The 18,329-nt window shown below is 38.9% G+C and overlaps 1 protein-coding gene across 6 annotated transcripts in view; it reads left to right on the top strand.

Annotated features, from left to right (window-relative positions):
• Positions 1 to 18,329, top strand: part of STK33 (serine/threonine kinase 33) — a 248,774-nt gene that overhangs the window by 141,145 nt on the left and 89,300 nt on the right. For 5 of the 6 annotated variants that reach the window (XM_003910255.5, XM_017948655.3, XM_017948657.3 and 2 more), the window contains 2 exons: positions 14,923 to 15,308; positions 16,722 to 16,835. The exons of the other annotated variant lie outside the window; for it this stretch is intronic. In XM_003910255.5, the coding sequence (XP_003910304.5) occupies positions 15,084 to 15,308; positions 16,722 to 16,835 (339 nt within the window). In that variant the 5' untranslated portion in view covers positions 14,923 to 15,083. The remainder of the gene's footprint in view (positions 1 to 14,922; positions 15,309 to 16,721; positions 16,836 to 18,329) is intronic. 6 annotated transcript variants of the gene reach the window in all.

The raw sequence follows: 18,329 nt of genomic DNA, 5'->3' as shown, positions 1-18,329 counted from the left end.
TTTAGACTCTCAAATGGTAGAACATTCATGTTCTGTTTCTTAAAATTGGTGTAGCTTTATTGGCAATAGTACTGAATTTGGAGTAGGGGCATTTGCATGTATATATGTATAAAATAAAGAACTTAATATTTCATTGTGGAAGTTATAGTGAGAAGCATTGTTTGGTATTTTTTGTAATTTTGGCACTCATTAGAAATAAGTCATTTATTCTGTCACATTGAAACATTGACTATAGTGAATTTGTCACTAAATTCTAATATGTTCATATGGCAGTAGATTTTGATTGATTGTACTGGCTGGAGCCTATTCTTGATACTTTTTAGCTTTACAGTTTATATTTTCAGCAGACATTGATGCCCTGTGCCCCCTCCATTGCAGAGTTTCAATTGCTTGCTGAAGAGTTAGTGTTGAATTTGGTGGTCACTCTCTATTCACTAAAACCTGTGGCTGATTAGGGTCAGTTCTGGCAGTGCCCACCTAAGACTATTCCATTACAGTAGTCTTTTCTTTTTGCAGCTCTTCAGAACAAAAGCCTCATGTCCCACTCCACCCCATCCATCTTTTGTGCCTATTCTTCAGTGAAAAACACTCTTATTTAACCCGAATTTTTTCTGAAAGTGCTTCTTCCCATTTCTCATCCCAGGAGAGAGACCCAACTTTGTCTCTCCTATTGTTCTCGCCTTCAAATGGAAACCACCTCCTTCCATTCATCTGGAACCACAGGCTCTGAGCCCTTGCATGTGCTGGTGTCTCTACTTGGAGAACCTTTCCTTGACTTCTTCACAGGTGACTCCAACTCATTCCTTACAACTTAGTTTGAGTATTACCTGCCCCACGAAACTTCCCCTCAGCAAGTGAGTAATAATGATTTTTAAAGCAATAATATGTATCAGACAAAGTACCAGGAACTTTACAAGTGTTATCTAGTTAGTCCTCACAACAATTACATAGGATAGTTACTGCTGGCTGGGCGCGGTGACTCACACCTGTAATCCCAGTACTTTGGGAAGCCGAGGCAGGTGGATCACGAGGTCAGGAGACTGAGACCATCTTGGCTAACATGGTGAAACCCCTATCTCTACTAAAAATACAAAAAGATTAGTCGGGCGTGGTGGCAGGTGCCTGTAGTCCCAGCTACTCGGGAGGCTGAGGCAGGAGAATGGCGTGAATCTGGGAGGTGGAGCTTACAGTAAGCCGAGATCGTGCCACTGCACTCCAGCCTGGGTGACAGATCAAGACTCTGTCTCAAAAAAAAAAAAAAAAAGAAAAAGAAAAAAAGAAAACAAGATAGTTGCTGCTGCTGCTTTGCATACGGGGGAACTGAGCTAATAAGAGATAGGAGTGGAATTCAAACCCTGGTATCTCTCATTCAAAAAATTTATGTGTCCCACTAGATCATGTTACTTCTTTGGCCACTCCATCTTTTGTATCACTTTTATACTTTGTTCATATTTGTTATCATTATCATAATCATTATGAGTGAAGCCTGTACCTTCATAATCTCCTTATCCCTAATTCAGTCCTTAGTGTATCACAGGTATTAAAGTGTGTACTGGATATATACATAAACTATTAGATGGCTGGATTCTCATTTGGTCTGTTCTCCTGTGGGGCCTCTGATGCTCTTTGCTGGACTCCTAACTGCCTTCTAGATACTCTTACTGATCAGACTTATAGAAAACTTGCCACCGAGTGCCTTTTCTTACTGGGTAGTTCTGGTGCCAGATGCAGTCTTCCCTTATCTTTCCTGTTTTGCTGAATTTAACAGCCATGGCACATTTATTCCTCAGCTATGACATTCTAAATGCTTTTGTTCTGGCTATGAGCCTAGGATTTGTGTGCTGTGGATAAGTGGCTCATCACTGGGATCGAAGGAAACAGGCTCTCCCAGAAAACAAGCATTCTTACTTGAAATTATGTGGCTAGGGAGCCTGGAAAGTTATTTTATGTCTCACATGAATCTTTTTGGTCTTAGCTATTACTTACACGTTTTGTTATGAAAGAAAAACAAACCAGTTATTGTTAGTTACTCTGTCTGCAAAAAGATTGATCTTTTGTTGAATATGAAGATATTAATAATAAGGTTTATTATGACCAATGCCTATAGTTGTTGGGGAGTAGGTAAGGCTAGCAGAAGCCCTTTGGGTTTGACAATATTGTCCATCACCAAAATAAATACTTACGTGTTTATATCCTTTTAGACTCCTGAAAACCAAAAATGTTGACTAGAACATAAGATGGGGGTGCAGTTATAGCATCTTGTCTGATAGGGAGCCTTTCAGAATCAGGTAGAAATTTAGCCTGATTAGAGTCAGGCTGGGTATAGGGGTTTTGACATTTTGCTCCAAAAGGAAAGCTACAGGATGGAGTGAGGGCTTCATTATGGTGGAGGTGCAGTTTTTGGCCTTGGAGACTTCACAGATACATTCTGACTTCGTTTACATGTCAGGTCATTGGCTGCCTTACACTGGGTACCTGCGTTGTATGTTATATTTGTAAGCTCCTAAACACTGTTTCCATCAATCAGTTAATGACTTTCAATCAATAATCCTTACTTAATGGAGGCCTTTTGTTGGACATAAATGGCAATGTCAATAGGACATGGTTCCTGCCCTGGAGGGGTCACAGTTCAGTGTAGTTTTTGTTGTTGTTTCTGTTTTATTAAATTAATATTATTTCTGCTAAAACTTGAAGACAGGGATTTTGGAATCTGTTGTTGGTATTTTGTTGTAGACTGTTCGGAGTTGTCAAGTTTGCAGTGGTCTGGCTATAAGGGGAAAGTTGCCTGAATCCTTCAATTGTGCTTTCATCCCTTGAACATGATCTTGAGGATCAGAGTGCCTTTCCTCATGTGGAATGAAACATCCAAGTCAGAGTGTTACATTACCCATTTCCTCAGCTAACTACGTAGTTTTCCTGGAAAGTTGCTGGCTTTGGACAGCTCCTCTCTCTCAGTACTCTTGAGAATGTTTGACGTAGAGCACAGGTACTCTTGACTGTGGAATTTTACATTAATATATTTATTAGTGAAAAAGTTTTAATTGGTACATGATAGTCACAGCTAGCAGACTTCCCAGATTTACTATTGAATTCCTGATCTTATTGATCTTTTGCTTATTGGATTAAGATTCCTGAGTATGAGGAGACTGTTTTCTTTTCAGCTTCCTGGATGGAGCACAGCAGAGCCTTCCTGTTTGGATCCTTAGAGCAGTTTTACTTCTTCAAGAATCTATTGGCAACACTGAATTTTTTGTCTGCCTTAGCTACATGTGGGCCCACTTGCTCGCTCTTAGACCTGTTCTCTGATTTCATGAAGAGGAAGGAGGGATTATTTCCTTTTTCTTATAATATATTTTCTTCTGTTTTTTATCTTTTTCTTTTCTAGGCAGGGCCACTACTTCTTAGCATATCCAACCTTCTGGCTCATCTCCCCCGCGCACGGCATCTTACTATGCCCCTCCCCACCCCAGGATAAATTCCAATAATGCTGATCTGTTACAAGTGGAGTTCATGTTGACTGAGGTGAATTTTAGGGCTGTAACTGGTTTGGTCTGATCTGGATCCCCATTATAATATTGAAATCTCCACAGTGGAGGTGAGGAACAATGCCACTTCCATTCCTTTAAATGTCTGCTACATCTCAGATGATCGTTGGGAGTGATTCATCTTCATATAATTTTAAGGGTAGAAGGAACCTCAATACGTCCTAGTCTGTGCTTAAATTCCCCCATTGCTTCCCTTCTTCCAACTGACACTGCAGTCTCTACTCAAACACTTGTAGTCACTGAGATAGTCTTTTTTTTTTTTTTTTTTTAATTTATTTATTATTATTATACTTTAAGTTGTAGGGTACATGTGCATAACGTGCAGGTTTGTTACATATGTATACTTGTGCCATATTGGTCTGCTGTAACCCACTAAATCGTCATTTACACTGGTAGGTGAGACCCCATTGCAATCCTCTCCCTCCCCCTCCCCATGATAGGCCCCCGTGTGTGATGTTCCCTCCTGGAGTCCCTATGGATCTGATGACCAGCTCCCACCTGGCGAGTGAGAACATGCGTGTTTGGTTTCAATTCTGTGATAGTTTGCTAAGAATGATGGAATGGCCATCCAGGTTCCTACAAGATGCAACCATCTTTTTATGGCTGCATAGTAATTCCATGGTGTATATGTGCCACATTTTCTTAATCCAAATTCTGTCACCATTTTGACATTTGCTGATTCCGTGCCTTATATTATAAGAAAGTGCAGCAGTTATATGTGCATGTGTTCTATAGCAGCATAATGAGAATTCTTGTATATATCCCCAGTAATGGGATGGCTGGGTCATATGGTACATCTACTCTAGATCCTTGAGGAATCGCCATACTGCTTTCCATAATGGCTGAACCTAGTTTACAACTGCACCAACAGTGTAAAAGTGGTTCCTATTTCCACATCCTCTCCCAGCACCTGTTGTTTCCTTGACTTTTAAATGATCGCCATTCTAAATCATAGATGTGTATCTCATTGTGGTTTTGATTTGCATTTCTCTCTGATGGCCAGTGATGAGCATTTTTTTCACAGTAGTCTGTTGGCTGTATGAATGTCTTCTTTTGAGAAATGTCTGTTCAGTGTCCTTTGTCCAGTTTTATTTTGCTGTTTTGTTTTTCGTAAATTTGTTTGAGTTCTTGTAGGTTCTGGATATTAGCCCTTTGTCACATGAGTAGATTGCAAAAATTTTCTCCCATTCCAGGTTGCCTGTTCACTCTGGATGGTAGCCTTTGTCAGCAGAAGCTCTTAGCTTCAATTAGATCCCATTTGCCACTTTGGCTTTGCTGCCGTTGCTTTTGGTGTTTTAGACATGAAGTTCAATGCGCTTCTATGTCCTGAAATGGTACTACCTAGGTTTTCCTCGAGATTTTGTAGATAGGGTCTAAAGATAAGTCTCTAGTCCATCTTGGAATTAATTTTCTATATGAGGGCGAAGGGATCCAGTTTCAGCTTTCTACTCTATGTTTAATTTTCCTAGTCTTACTTATTAAACAGGGAATCCTTTCCCCATTTCTTGTTTCCTTTTCCTCAGGTTTGTCATGACCGATGGCTGTAGATGTGTGGTATTATTTCTGAGGACTCTGTTCATTCATATCTCTGTTTTGGTACCGAAAAATTATGCTGTTTTGGCGCATTGTAGCTGTAGCATAGTTTGGAAGTCAGGTAGTGTGATGCCTCCAGCTTTGTTCTTTGACTTGTGATTGTCTTGGAGATGCGGGCTTCTTTTGGTTCCATATGAACTTTAAAGCAGTTTTTCCACCCTGTAAAGAAACTCATTGGTAGCTTGATGGGGATGGCATTGAATCTATAAATTACCTTGGGCAGTATGGCCATTTTCACGATATTGGATTCTTCCTATCCAAGCGAGCATGGCAGGTTTCCTTCCATTGGTTAGTCCTCTTTATTTCACTGAGCAGTGGTTTGTAGCCTCCTGAAGAGGTCCTTACATCCCTTGTAAGTTGGATTCTAGGTATTTATTCCTTTGGAAGCAATTAGAATGGAAGTTCATTCATGATTTGGCCTCTGTGTTTGTCTGTTATTGGTGCATAAGAATGCTTGTGATTTTTTGTATATTTATCTCGTATCCTGAGACTTGCTGGAAGTTAAGGACAGCTATAGATTTTGGCTGAGACAATGGGGTTTAAATATACAATCAGGCCATCTGCAAACAGGTCAATTTGACTTCTTTTCCTGGTTTGAATACCCTGATTTCTTTTCTCTGCCTAATTGCCCTAGCCAGAACTTCCAACACTATGTTGAATAGGAGTGGTGAGAGGGCATCCCTGTCTTGTGCCAGTTTTCAAAGGAATTTTTCCAGTTTTTGCCCATTCAGCATGATATTGGCTGTGGGCCTAATATAAATAGCTCTTTACAGATTTTGAGTACGCTCCATCAATACCGAATTTATTGAGGTTTTGCATGAAGGGCTGTTGACCTTGTCAAAAGCCTTTTTCTGCATCTGCTGAGATAACTGCGTGGTTCTTGTCTCAGTTCTGTTTATATGCTGGACGGTGTTTATTGATTTATGCATCGTTGAACTGTTTTGCATCCCAGGGATAAAGCCCACTTGACGCTGGTGGATGCTTTTGATGTGTTGTTGAATCCGGTTTGCTACAGTATCATTAAGGATTTTTGTATCGATGTTCATCAGGATATTGGTCTGCAATCTTCTTTTTTGTTGTGTCTTCGTTAGGCTTTGGGGTATCATCAGGGATAGATGTTGGCCTCATAAAATAGAGTTAGGAGGGAGCCCTTTTTCTATGCTGATTGAATAGTTTGTAGCTGTACGGTACCACTCTCCTTATAATTCTCTGGTAGAATTCAGCTGTGAATCCATCTGGTTCCGACTTTTTTTGCTGGTAGGCTACAATTATTGCCTCAATTTCAGAGCCTACTATTGGTCTATATTCAGGATTCAATTTCTTCCTGGTTTAGCTTTTGGAAGAGGTAAAGCGTCCAGAAATTATCCATTTCTTCTAGTTTCTTCAGTTTATTTGCATAGAGGTGTTTATAGTATTCTGATGGTAGTTTGTATTTCTGTGGCTTTGTGTGATATCCCCTTTATCATTTTTAATTGCAATGAATGGATTCTTCTTTCTTTCTTTTATTAGTCTTGCTAGTGGTCTGTCAATTTTGTTGATCTTTTCAAAACCAACTCCTGGATTCATTGATTTTTGGAGGCTGTGCTCCCTATCTCCTTCTTAGTTCTGCTCTGATCTTAGTTATTTCTTGCCTTCTCTGCTAGCTTTGGAATGTGTCAGTTTTGCTTCTCTTAGTTCTTTTTGAATTCATGTATAAGCAGGAGTGCTTCACCTTTATCTTTCCTGCTTTCTCTGTGGGGCATTAGGTAACTTCCTCTTACACACTGCTTAAATGTGTCCCAGAGATTCTGGGTATGTTGTATCTTGTTCTCATTGGTTTCAAAGAATATCTTTATTTCTGCCTTCATTTCTGTTATGTACCCAGTAGTCATTCAGGAGCAGCTGTCTGGCTTCCATGTGAAGTTGAGCGGTTTTGATTGAGTTTTAGTCCCAGCCCAGCCTTGATTGCACTGTGGTCGGAGAGACAGTTTGTTATAATTTCTGTTCTTGGTACATTTTATGAGTGGCGCTTTACTTCCAATTATATGGGCTTTAAATTTTGTAGGCAATGATGGTGCTGAGAAGAATGTATATTCTGCTGACTTGGGGTGGAGTTCTATAGATAAGTTCATTAGGTCTGTTTGCTGCAGAGAGATGAGTTCACCCTGGATGTCCTGTTTAACTTTCTCTGTCTTGTTGATCTGTCTAATGCTGACAGTGAGTGTTGGTGTCTCCTGCATTATTATTGTATGGGAGTCTAAGTCTCTTTTGTAAGTCTCTAAGGACTTGCTTTTATGAATCAGTGCCCCTTTGCATTAAAAATAAGTATATTTAGGATAGTTAGCTCCTTCCCAAGGAATTTGATCCCTTTACCATTGCGTAATGGCCTTTCTTTGTCTCTTTTTGATCTTTATAAGGAAAGTCTGTTTTGGGATTAGAGACTAGGATTGCAACCCCTGCTTTTTTGTTCTCTAATTTGCTGGTAAATCTTCCTCCATCTTTATTTTGCTCATGTCTCTATGTGTGAGATGGGTCTCCTGAATACAGCAGACTGATGGGTCTTGACCTCATCCAGCTGCCAGTCTGTGTCTTTTAATTCAAGCATTTAGTCCATTTACATTTATAAGATTGTTAAGTGTGTGTGAACTTGATCCTGCCTGGCTTATGATATTAACTGTTATTTGTTCTGTTAGTTGATGCAGTTTCTTCCTAGCCTCGATGGTCTTGCATTTCTACAGTTTTTAAGCCAGTGGCTGGTACCTTGCTGTCTTTTCCATGTTGAGTGCTTCCTTCAGGGTCTTTGTAAGGCACTTGGTCGTGACAAAATCTCTACATTTGCTTAATTGTGCTGATTTTATTTTCCTTCCACTTATGAAACTTAGTTTAGCTGGAGGAAATTCTGCCTGCAATTCTTTCATGAATGCTTTGAATATTGGCCCCAATTTCTTCTGGTTTGGAGAGTTTTGCCGAGATCTGGCGAGTCTGATGGGCTTCCTTTCAGGGTAACCCTGACCTTTCTCTGGCTGCCCTAAGATTTTTTCCATTTCAACTTCGGTGAATTGGTAAATTATGTGTCTTGAGTTGTTTTCCTCGAGGAGCATCTTCAGATTTCCTGGATTTGAATTGCTGGCCTGTCTACTAGGTTGGGGAAGTTCTCCTGGATGATATCCTGAAGAGTGTTTCAACTTGGTTCCATTTTCCCTACTTTGCAGGCACGCCAATCATGACGTAGATTTTATCTGCTGAGAACCCATACTTCGTGGTTTCTTCTTCATTTTTCTTCTTTTGGTTTCTTTCTTTCTCGCTTCATTTCATTCATTTGATCCTCAATCGCTGATACTCTTTTCTTCCAGTTGATCGGTCGGTTACTGTAGGTTTGTGCATTTTGTCACGATTTCTCATGGGCTGTGTATTTTCAATTTTTCGGTTTCTGCTTTATGACCTTCTCTGCATTAATTATTCAGTCACAATTCTTTTCCACTTTTTTTTTTCTAAGATTTTACCAGCTGGTACGTACCCTCCCTTTAGCTCTGAGAAATTTCCACGGACTTCAGCTCTCATCTCCCAGCCATTCTCCGGCCCAGCTTTGATCCTCATGGCCAAGGAGCTGCGCCTCTTGCCGGGGAGATGTGTTTTATTTTTGAATTTCCAGCTTTCTGCCCTGCTTTTCTTTTCCCCTCACCCTTTGTATTGACGGCCTCTGTCTTGATGATGGCGCACTGATGGGGCTTGTAGTGTCCTCCTGTTTTGAGGTTTTCCCTCTAACAGTCAGGACCAGCTGCCAGGTCTGTTGGAGATTGTTTGAGGTCCACTCCAGACCCTGTTTGCCTGGCATTTCACAGCAGAGAGGCTGCAAGATAGAATATTCTTTGAACAGCGAGGTACTGTCTGATCTTTTGCTTGAAGCTTCCTCTCAGGGGGTGTACTCCACCCCAGAGGGAATCAGACTGCTCCCTAGTGGGGATGTCTCCCAGTTAGGCTACTCAGGGGTCAGGGACCCACTTGAGCAGGCAGTCTGTCCTGTTCTCAGATCTCTTCAACCTGTGTTGGGAGATCCACTGCCTCTCTGTGCTCGTCAGACAGAGTCGCTTATGGCCTGGCAGAGGCTTCTGCTGCGTTTATTTTTTATCAGCCCCGTCCCTGCAGGGTGAGCGCCCACAGAGACAGGTGGTTTCCTTGAGCTGCTGTGAGCTCCACCCAGTTGAGCTTCCCAGCAGCTTGGTTGGATTCCACAAGCCTCAGCAATGGCGGGCTGCCTCCCAGCCTCAAGCAGCGCCTCACGGGTAGATCAGACTGCTGTGCTAGCAATGAGGGAGGCTCCGTGGGCGTGGACCCTCCTGGCCAGGTGGGATATGATCTCCTGGTGTGCCTGTTTGCTAAAGCAGGCTGGGGTGTGGTGAGCTACCATTCTCCAGTGCTGCAAAGTCCTAGTCTCTGGGCTAGGAAAGCAAGGGATTCCTTCCCCATGCCTTCCCAGGTGAGGCCATGCCTCCCTGCTTCAGCCTCGCTGGTCGGGCTGCAAAGCAGTCAGGGACTCAGCACTGACTGCACCCCAGTGAGATGAACCCAGTACCTCAGCACTTTAAACAAATGGCCCCAGTCGCCAAGGCCAGAGTTGGAGACTGAGCTGTTCCATTCCTGGCCATCTTCTGCAGGGGAAGCACACACTCTGATAGTCTTTCCCTTTATCTTTGACAGCTATAAATGTCAGGAAGCCCTTTATATTAGATGGAAATTGGCACCTACTCTCTCTTCAAATCACACAGAAGTCTAATCCTGTATGCCTTATCTTCTTCAGAAATGTGAAGAGAGCTCTCACGTTCCCCTTGAGATATCTCTTCTCCATGTGATCCCCTCATTTCTTTGACAACTTTTCCTATATTCCTTCCTGTTTTTCTAACTAAGTGATTTATGATTCTGGCTCTCTTCCACAAAATCACCACCCAAAAATTTTCACTGAGTGCCTATTATGTACAAGGAAGGGCCTGTGTTGGAGAAAGGTCCTTGGCTTCCGGTTGCTTAGTTTTATATTTGTTATTTTTTTTGAGACAGAGTCTCGCTCTGTTACCCAGGCTAGAATGCAGTGGTGTGATCTCAGCTCACTGCAACCTCTGCCTCCTGGGTTCCAGCGATTTTCCCACCTCAGCCTCCTGAGTAGCTGGGACTAAAGGAGCACACTACCACGACTGGCTAATTTTTGTATTTTTTGTAGAGATGGGGTTTCACCATGTTGGCCAGGTTGGTCTCGAACTCCTGACTGCAAGTGATCGGCCTGCCTCTGCCTCCCAAAGTGTTGGGATTATAGGTGTGAACCACTGTGCCCGGCCAGCTTCTGGTTGCTTATAATGGAGAGGGAGAAAAGACTGATATCAACAGGGAAGAATCGGGGAGAGGGTTTCCTGGTTTATCCACTGTCTCTGAACTGCAATTTCTGTTTTCACCCTTTTTTTTTTTTTTGGGACAGAGTCTAGCTCCGTTGCCAGACTGGAGTGCAGTGGCACGATCTTGGCTCACTGCAATCTCTACCTTCTGGGTTCAAACAATTCTCCTGCCTCAGCCTCCCTAGTAGCTGGGATTACAGGTGCATGCCACCACACCTGGCTAATTTTTGTATTTTTAGTAGAGATGGGTTTTCACCATGTTGGTCAGAATGGTCTCGATCTCCTGACCTCGTGATCCACCCGCATCAGCCGTCCAAAGTGCTGGGATTGTAGGCGTGAGCCACCGCCTGACCTCTGTTCTCGCTTTTAACTGTCAGTATAGGGGCCACATTTAAGACTGTACTTCCGTATTACAGCTTAATCAGTGAAGAACATCATGCAAATCAAAATAGAAAGGAAAAATTAAAGCAAACACCAGTCAAACATTTTTTAAAATTCTGAAATAATGTAAATTTTAAATATACTGTAAATCCTTTTATAAGACAATACAGACTCATTTTCCTAATCATGCCCTTAATGAAAATAATAAGCAAGTGCCAGTCTTCCTTAAAATATGGCAGTATGAACTAGAAAACTCATTGGGCCCTTCTTTAGGCTTTGTAAACATGTTACAAAAGCAATCAGTCATTTGGCTTGGTCTGCAGAATGTCAGACAATCCATAAGTTTTTTTTCCCTTTACTTGAATAAAACATATTTTTGACTGAATTGACTATTTAGGTTTCTTGTAGACACAGTCTTAGTAAAGAAAACTTTAAAAATTGCTTTTGGAGAAGAAAATTGTAGCTAGTTATATCTTATAAAACCATTCTTGTGTTCATTTTCTTGAGGAAATTGCTATAAGTGTATCTTCTAGGCCAATATGTAAGAGACCTTTTTATGATTAAATAAAAGCTCAGAGATTTTTGGTATCAGAGTTGTTTTATTGACTTGCCTTAGTTCTAAAAATAAAATGAAAACCTTTAGCCAAAGGAAGGCTCATGTGTTAGTTAAATACTGACATGATTTGAACTTATTTTATTTACTGTCCGATTCCTATGTATGTCCAATCTTTGGAGACACAAAGAACCATTATTGTGTTAGAAGATTCTTTGGTTTTGTAATACATATTTTTATATCTAAAGTCCTGTTTAAAGATAATTACATGGTTCTATAGAAAAAGAGCTATTAATCTTTGTGTTTACATAAGTTTGCAATACTTGATTAATTTTAAACCTCTAAAATATGAGTGACATCATTTGTCCTGTGAGATAGTAGATTTGTTTTAGTAACAAATCTTTCAGATCAATTCGTAAATGAGAAAGAAATAAATGTGAGTAAACATTTGTTCTATCTTGGCTTTTGTTTAAGCTAAAATAATTAGAATTCAGCCGGGCAAAAAGAAGTTAAATTTGAAATCTAATTCTTGTCAAGAAATTTTGCATGCAGCTATTCAACCTATTGTTTTAGAATTGCTGTGGTGAGAAAGTAGAACATTACTTTGGCAAATGTAGGGCTTGGTAGACTGGAGAGCAAAAATGAAACTTCTCAGTGAGTAATAGAAAAAATTCCTCTGCTTTATGACTATAGCTACCGAGTACTTCTAAGGCAACTGATAAATCAGAAGGCTGGAGCGAGAAAGTACTCAGAAGTCTATGACAATGTCAGTGATACAATAATGACTTATTGAAAAATTGATGAAAATTAAAGGAAATGCTTTCTGAACAAAGCTAAGAAAAGAATAGCTGTTTTTAGATCTCCCAAAATCTATCTTAAAATGAAAATTTTAATATTTAAAGATTCTGTTGAAAATTTGTGAATATATATATATTTGTAAACCTTGAAGGATATGGTGGTAAGTATGCTTTTAGGAGTACAGTTTATCATGAAGGAACTCAACTGCAGTTAAATAAAACTGTACGTTACAAATGCTTCTTACAGTTTCTTATAAAAAGTACCATAAAGTCAGTATTCTTAATGTATGCAAAAAATGATGTTTTACACATCTGACATGGGACTTCTCTACACCTGCAGAGAGAAAGCACTATTTTTCCCAAACAGAAAGCCTATTATTTGCAGATCTACTCCACTGCTCTGAGTCATTGATGGTTATAGATTTTATACTTAACCTGAAATGCAAAACATTTTCTTCTAGGTCTGAAGTTAAATCATTTTGCAAAGTGATATGGGTACATTCTGAATTTTCTTTGTCTTGCTACATATTCTTGAAAAACCAGGTTAAGTGTTTATAAGAGGGGTGTGTGTGTGTGTGTGTGTGTGTGTGTGTGTGTGTGTGTGTGTGTTTTGAATGGCATCAGTTGCATTCTTTTCTTCCTCTGCCTGTCTGGAGGGCACTTTTAATGTACCTGTCCCCATACTCTCCATTATAAGTTTTAATCACAATAGAAATTTTTTTTCCACCACTTTGATGAAAGGTCATATTTATTGGGCTGACTTATCTATTATTAAATTCTATTTAATAATCTTATAATACACTGTACACATTACCTGGGGTAAATGTAAGTACAGCATTTAGGATTTTAAAATCTATTCACAAATGAGATTGACCTCTAAATCCCCCTTTTGGGGAACACTGACCATGGTCAGATTTTGGTTATTCTAAGTGAATAAAATGAAGTGGGTGGCTTTGTATGCTCTGAAACCATTTATATGAGAATCATCTGTTCAATAAAAGTAGGAGAGGACTCTGCTATGAAACTTCCTGAGTGAAATGATAAGTGGCATGAAGAAAAGTAAAGCAAGGTAAGGGGCAGAGAGCATGGGCTTGTTGTTTTAGATGAGGTGGTTAGGAAAGCCTTTCAACTGAGCAGAAGGCACAGTGAAGCACGGGAGCAAACTGTGTGAATGTTTGAGGGAAAAGCATCCCAGGCAGAGGAAGCAGAAGGACAAAGCCTTGAGAAGGGAGTATACTTGGCATATTAGGGGAGCAGCAAGAGGCTACTGTATCTGAGAGAGAGGAGATATGAAAACTGAGAGGTAGTGAAGAGTCCATTTATTTGGGACCTTATAGACAAAATTCAAGAAAATTTGTCATTTCTGTTTCTTAATCTTGCTCTTTAATTATGTTTTTCTATCTTTTAGATTTGACTGCACACTTAGTATATTTTTATCCTTTCTCCTCTGATTTTAATAAAGGTTTAAGAGTATAAATTTTCTTGTAAGTGCAGCTTTGCCTGCATTCTATTAAGCTTAATGGCCATAAGTCACATGGCTACCCCAATCTGAAAGAGAAGCCCGGAAATGTAGGATGTTAATGAGCATATTGCTGCCCCAAAGAAAATCAGAATTTTGTTTGTAAGAAAGAATGGGAGGACAACTTTTAGGTAAACTACTAGCAGTATCTTTTATAAAATCCTATGGGCCTGGCAGATTTTCCTGCCAATCACAATAGATAAGGATTGGATAAAAGTCAGCACAGCTTTCTGATTAGAAAACCAACTATTTCTTTAATGAAATAAATATATTTAATTTCCTATTCTAGTCAAGTTTATTCCAGTTCAAAGAATAACGGTATATTGCATATATCCCCAGCTTTATCAATCTATGACTACAAAATCTACTTTTAAAGACTATTTGAAATGGTATAGCATAAAACTATAATAATGTGCTCCCAATTACTTCTGGAAGTTTCTCAAGGTACTCCTTTATATGTACCGCAGAGTGTATTTTTCTTCCTCCTCAAATGAGATCTTTCCAACTTGCCACTATGCAGCTGCCAATGGTCCTAGTTAAGTAAAATGCTGCCATACTTATTTTAGGCTCAGGGAAAAGTAGCACCCACTCATTTTTATTTTTGCTCAATATAAAAATGAGGATACTTATGAGGATACTTAAACTTTTAGAATTAGCTAGTTTTATAAAAAGTGAATTATTCACTCCTTTGTAAAGTATGTAATAGGAATTTGCTCTAATAATAAATAGATTAAGGTTTAAAATTTGAAACCATAGTAATGTATGTTTAACACCAATATATTAAACCTTTTAAAAAACCAAAACCGACATTAAGAAATACATTTCATACTGTGATCAAGTACACACGCACACACACACTCTATACATACATATCTGTCTCATTAAAAGTTTCACAGAAATTTCCAAGGAGGTATGCTAAATATTCTATTATCTATTTGATTCTACTTTATTTTTAAAAAGTGATATCAACCCACAGAATGGATTTCATAACCCACTACTGCAGTTTGATAAGATGCTGTTTTAGACCATGCTTTTCAGCAGTTTTGTGGTCCTATTTTGTCCTTTTCATGTCTATACAGGATGCTTCTAGTGCTAGTTGCTAGCTTTTCTCTGATTTCCAGGATGGTGATAGGATAAGAATTTATCTAAATGGTGATTTCTTTTCTTTCTGCAGCTCTCACGTGTGAATATGTGTCTAGTGCATCCTTAACTTAAGGACTTCACCAGTTCGAAGTTACAGTTTTCACCATCAACTACCTTATCCTTTCTGTTCTGGTTTTCTTCCTCAAACAGTGGAAGGATTTTTAAAGTTGCTTTTGTTGCAGAGTTAAACAAATGGCTGATAGTGACTTATATAAAAAATCCATAGAATGCCCTTACTGTTCATCTGCTTCTCAGAAAGATATACTTTGTGTGTGTTCCAGCAAAACAAGGGTTCCTCCAGTTTTAGTGGTGGAAATGTCACAGACGTCAAGCATTGGTAGTGCAGAGTCTTTAATTTCACTGGAGAGAAAAAAAGAAAAAAGTATCAACAGAGACATAACCTCTGGAAAAGATTTGGTAAATATCAAAGATTCCACATCTAAGCACAAGTTGATATCCTGTTCCCTGATGGCACTCCTAGCTTCATCCATATCCCATGAGTTCTTGTTAGTTAATTCATTGCCTTCATTACTATTAAACATTTCTTTCTCACAGAAGAGGTGAGTAAATTTGGTTAGTAACTTGTTATATTATGTTTCCAACCACTGCCCAAATTAATTATTTCTCAGGACACGAGGTAATTAAACATGTTATCCCCACTTCTTTTTTTAATGGTTTATGCAGAAATGAATTGGTTTTCAAGTTGAATTAAATCTGAATTTTTGAGTATTTTCTTCAGCTGATGAAGAATGAGATTTATGGTTGTGGTTAAGTAAAGGGTAGTTATGGCTTTGTTATTTAAGTCATGGTTGTCTCGGTGGAATATGAACTATACTTAACAAAATCAGTTTGCATTAGTTACAAATAATCTGTGGCTACCCAGTTGTACTGATTTCGATGTATTCATCTTTTAAAAAAAATTTTTTTGGGATAGACTTTTGCTCTTGTTGCCCAGGCTGGAATGCAATGGCATGATCTCAGCTCACCGCAACTTCTGCCTCCTGGGTTCAAGTGATTCTCCTACCTCAGCCTTCTGAGTAGCTGGGATTACAGGCATGTGCCACCATGCCCAGCTAATTTTTTGTATTTTTAGTAGAGAGGGGGGTTTCTCCATGTTGGTCAGGCTGGTCTCAAACTCCTGACCTCATGTGATCCACCCACCTCGGCCTCCCAAAGTGCTGGGATTACAGGCGTGAGCCACTGTGCCTGGCCATACTCATCTTTATATAGAATAGGCAGTGTGCAAGATTGTGGTTGATACAGCACAACTTTGGAGACAGAGAGCAATAAGCCTAAGAAAAGTCAGGTTCCCATTCCTCAAAATTGTACCTTCTTCATATATTCTCCCTTGACTGTTATTTCTGATTTGTGTTACCATATAGTTACTGCTATATGGATGTCTCAGAGTGAGTTGTTACTATGTTATTTTCACTCAAAGCATATTTTTGAGTGGCCAATAATTTATGTATAAGCTATTTGAGATGGTTGTTAAATTGTGAAAGGAGAGTGATTGAGAAAGCTATAAAGTTGCTTTCTTTGATTTCAGAGAATGACTAGGTAAACTTTGATGAATCTGCTGTGCTGGTTATCATGTAGACTTTCCTGGATTCAGGGGATTGGATTGAATAACTTCTTAAGGTCTCCTTTAACCTAATGAGCCAATGAATTGCGTAGAGCTTAGAATTTGAAAAAGACAGTAAACAATCTTGTGCATAGTAAACATGGCACACGTTAAGGAGTTACCAGATTATCTAAATTAGGATTCTTTGTCAACCAAGAATATTACATCTTAAAGTTGTTGTTTTTTTATTAATTTTTTTTTGATTCCAGCCCTCAAGAACCTCAAATGTAGAGAGAAAAGCATCTCAACAACAGTGGGGTCGGGGCAACTTTATAGAAGGGAAAGTTCCTCACATAAGGATTGAGAATGGAGCTGCTATTGAGGTATATAGAAAGCAAATGAAGCTACTGTGAACTTTCAGGTTTCTTCTAAGTCAATGGTTAATGAAAAAAATGATTTAAAAATAAATCTCTAAAGAAAGGAAGAGGAAACATACCATTTTCAAGTATGGTAACATTTTTACTAAAGAAAATACAGATTAATTATTTTCTGTTTATGGAGGACCAAGTGGATTTTAATTAAAGTAGAGAACATTTTCATTAGATAAAATGAGGATAGTTTCATCTTCAGGTCTTGGCCATTGCTGAAAACAATAGTGGAGTCTTTGTTTAGACCTTTTCATGATGCAGAAAAGGACTAGATGATTTTAGTTAGTTTGGCTGTTCACTTCCTTGGTAGTGAGGCCAGAATCTCCCTCATGAGTTCCTCCATCTTTTCCATCCTGTGATTGGATAAATACCAATATTATTTTTCCAGGATTCAAATTATTATATAAAATATGAATTAAATATTAGAACAATAAAAAATTAAAATGTGTGTTTTTACATTAAAGAAACTGCAGTAAGAACAACCACAAAAAGAAGAAAATTGCATTAATGTTACCATTTAAATTGCTTTGGGGCACCACAAATTGCACCCATTTAAGATGGTATACTTAATAAATGTTTATGTTCTGATTGCTCAGCTGACTGACCACTCTTCATCTCTCTCCCTCTCCTTTGGCCTCCCTAGTGCCTGATACACAAAAATATTGAAATTAGGCCAATTATTAATCCTACAGTGGTCACGTGAAAGGGAGAGTTGCATGTCTTTCTCTTTAAATCAAAAGCTAGAAATGATCAAGCCTGATGTCAAAACTTATTTTAAAAGATATTTGGCAACTTACATGAAGTGCTTAGAAAAGCTGCCTGGCCTGAGAAACTCTGACTTGAAAAGTTTAAATTTCTCCCCTTTAATTAAAGGCCTGTACTTACAACACACACAGACAAATTTACCAAGTTTTAAATTTAGTCTTGGGCCAGGCGTGATGATTCATGCCTGTTATCCCAGCATTTTGAAAGGCTGAGGAAGGAGGATCACTTGAGACCAAGAGTCTGAGACCAGACTGGGCAACACAGCAAAACTCCTTCTCTACAAAATTTTTTTTAAAAATTAGCAGGGTATAGTGGCATGCAACTGTAGTCCTGGCTGCTGCGGGGATGCTGAGATGTGAGTATCACTTGAGCCCAGAAGTTTGAAGCTGCAGTGAGCTATGATCATACTGCTGCATTCTAGCCTGGGTGACAGAGTGAGACCTTGTCTCCAAAAACAATAAAATAAAGAAATAACAAATTTAGTCTTAAGAGCTTTTATAAAAGCAAAATGTGTTCATTGTGAAAAATTAGGCAAATAGAAGTGTGGAGAAAATAAAAATCATCAACCAGATATAACCAATTTAAAAATTATTACCTTCACTTTTTCTATGCATGTACTAGTTTTGTTTTATTTTTCTTTAACATTTTTCCTGTTTTAAATTAGGGGATATTTCAAATATATAT

This window comes from Papio anubis, chromosome 12, assembly GCF_008728515.1.
Source record: "Papio anubis isolate 15944 chromosome 12, Panubis1.0, whole genome shotgun sequence".
In the NCBI taxonomy this organism is placed as follows: Eukaryota; Metazoa; Chordata; class Mammalia; order Primates; family Cercopithecidae; genus Papio; species Papio anubis.
This window is presented reverse-complemented; position numbering and strand designations above follow the sequence as displayed.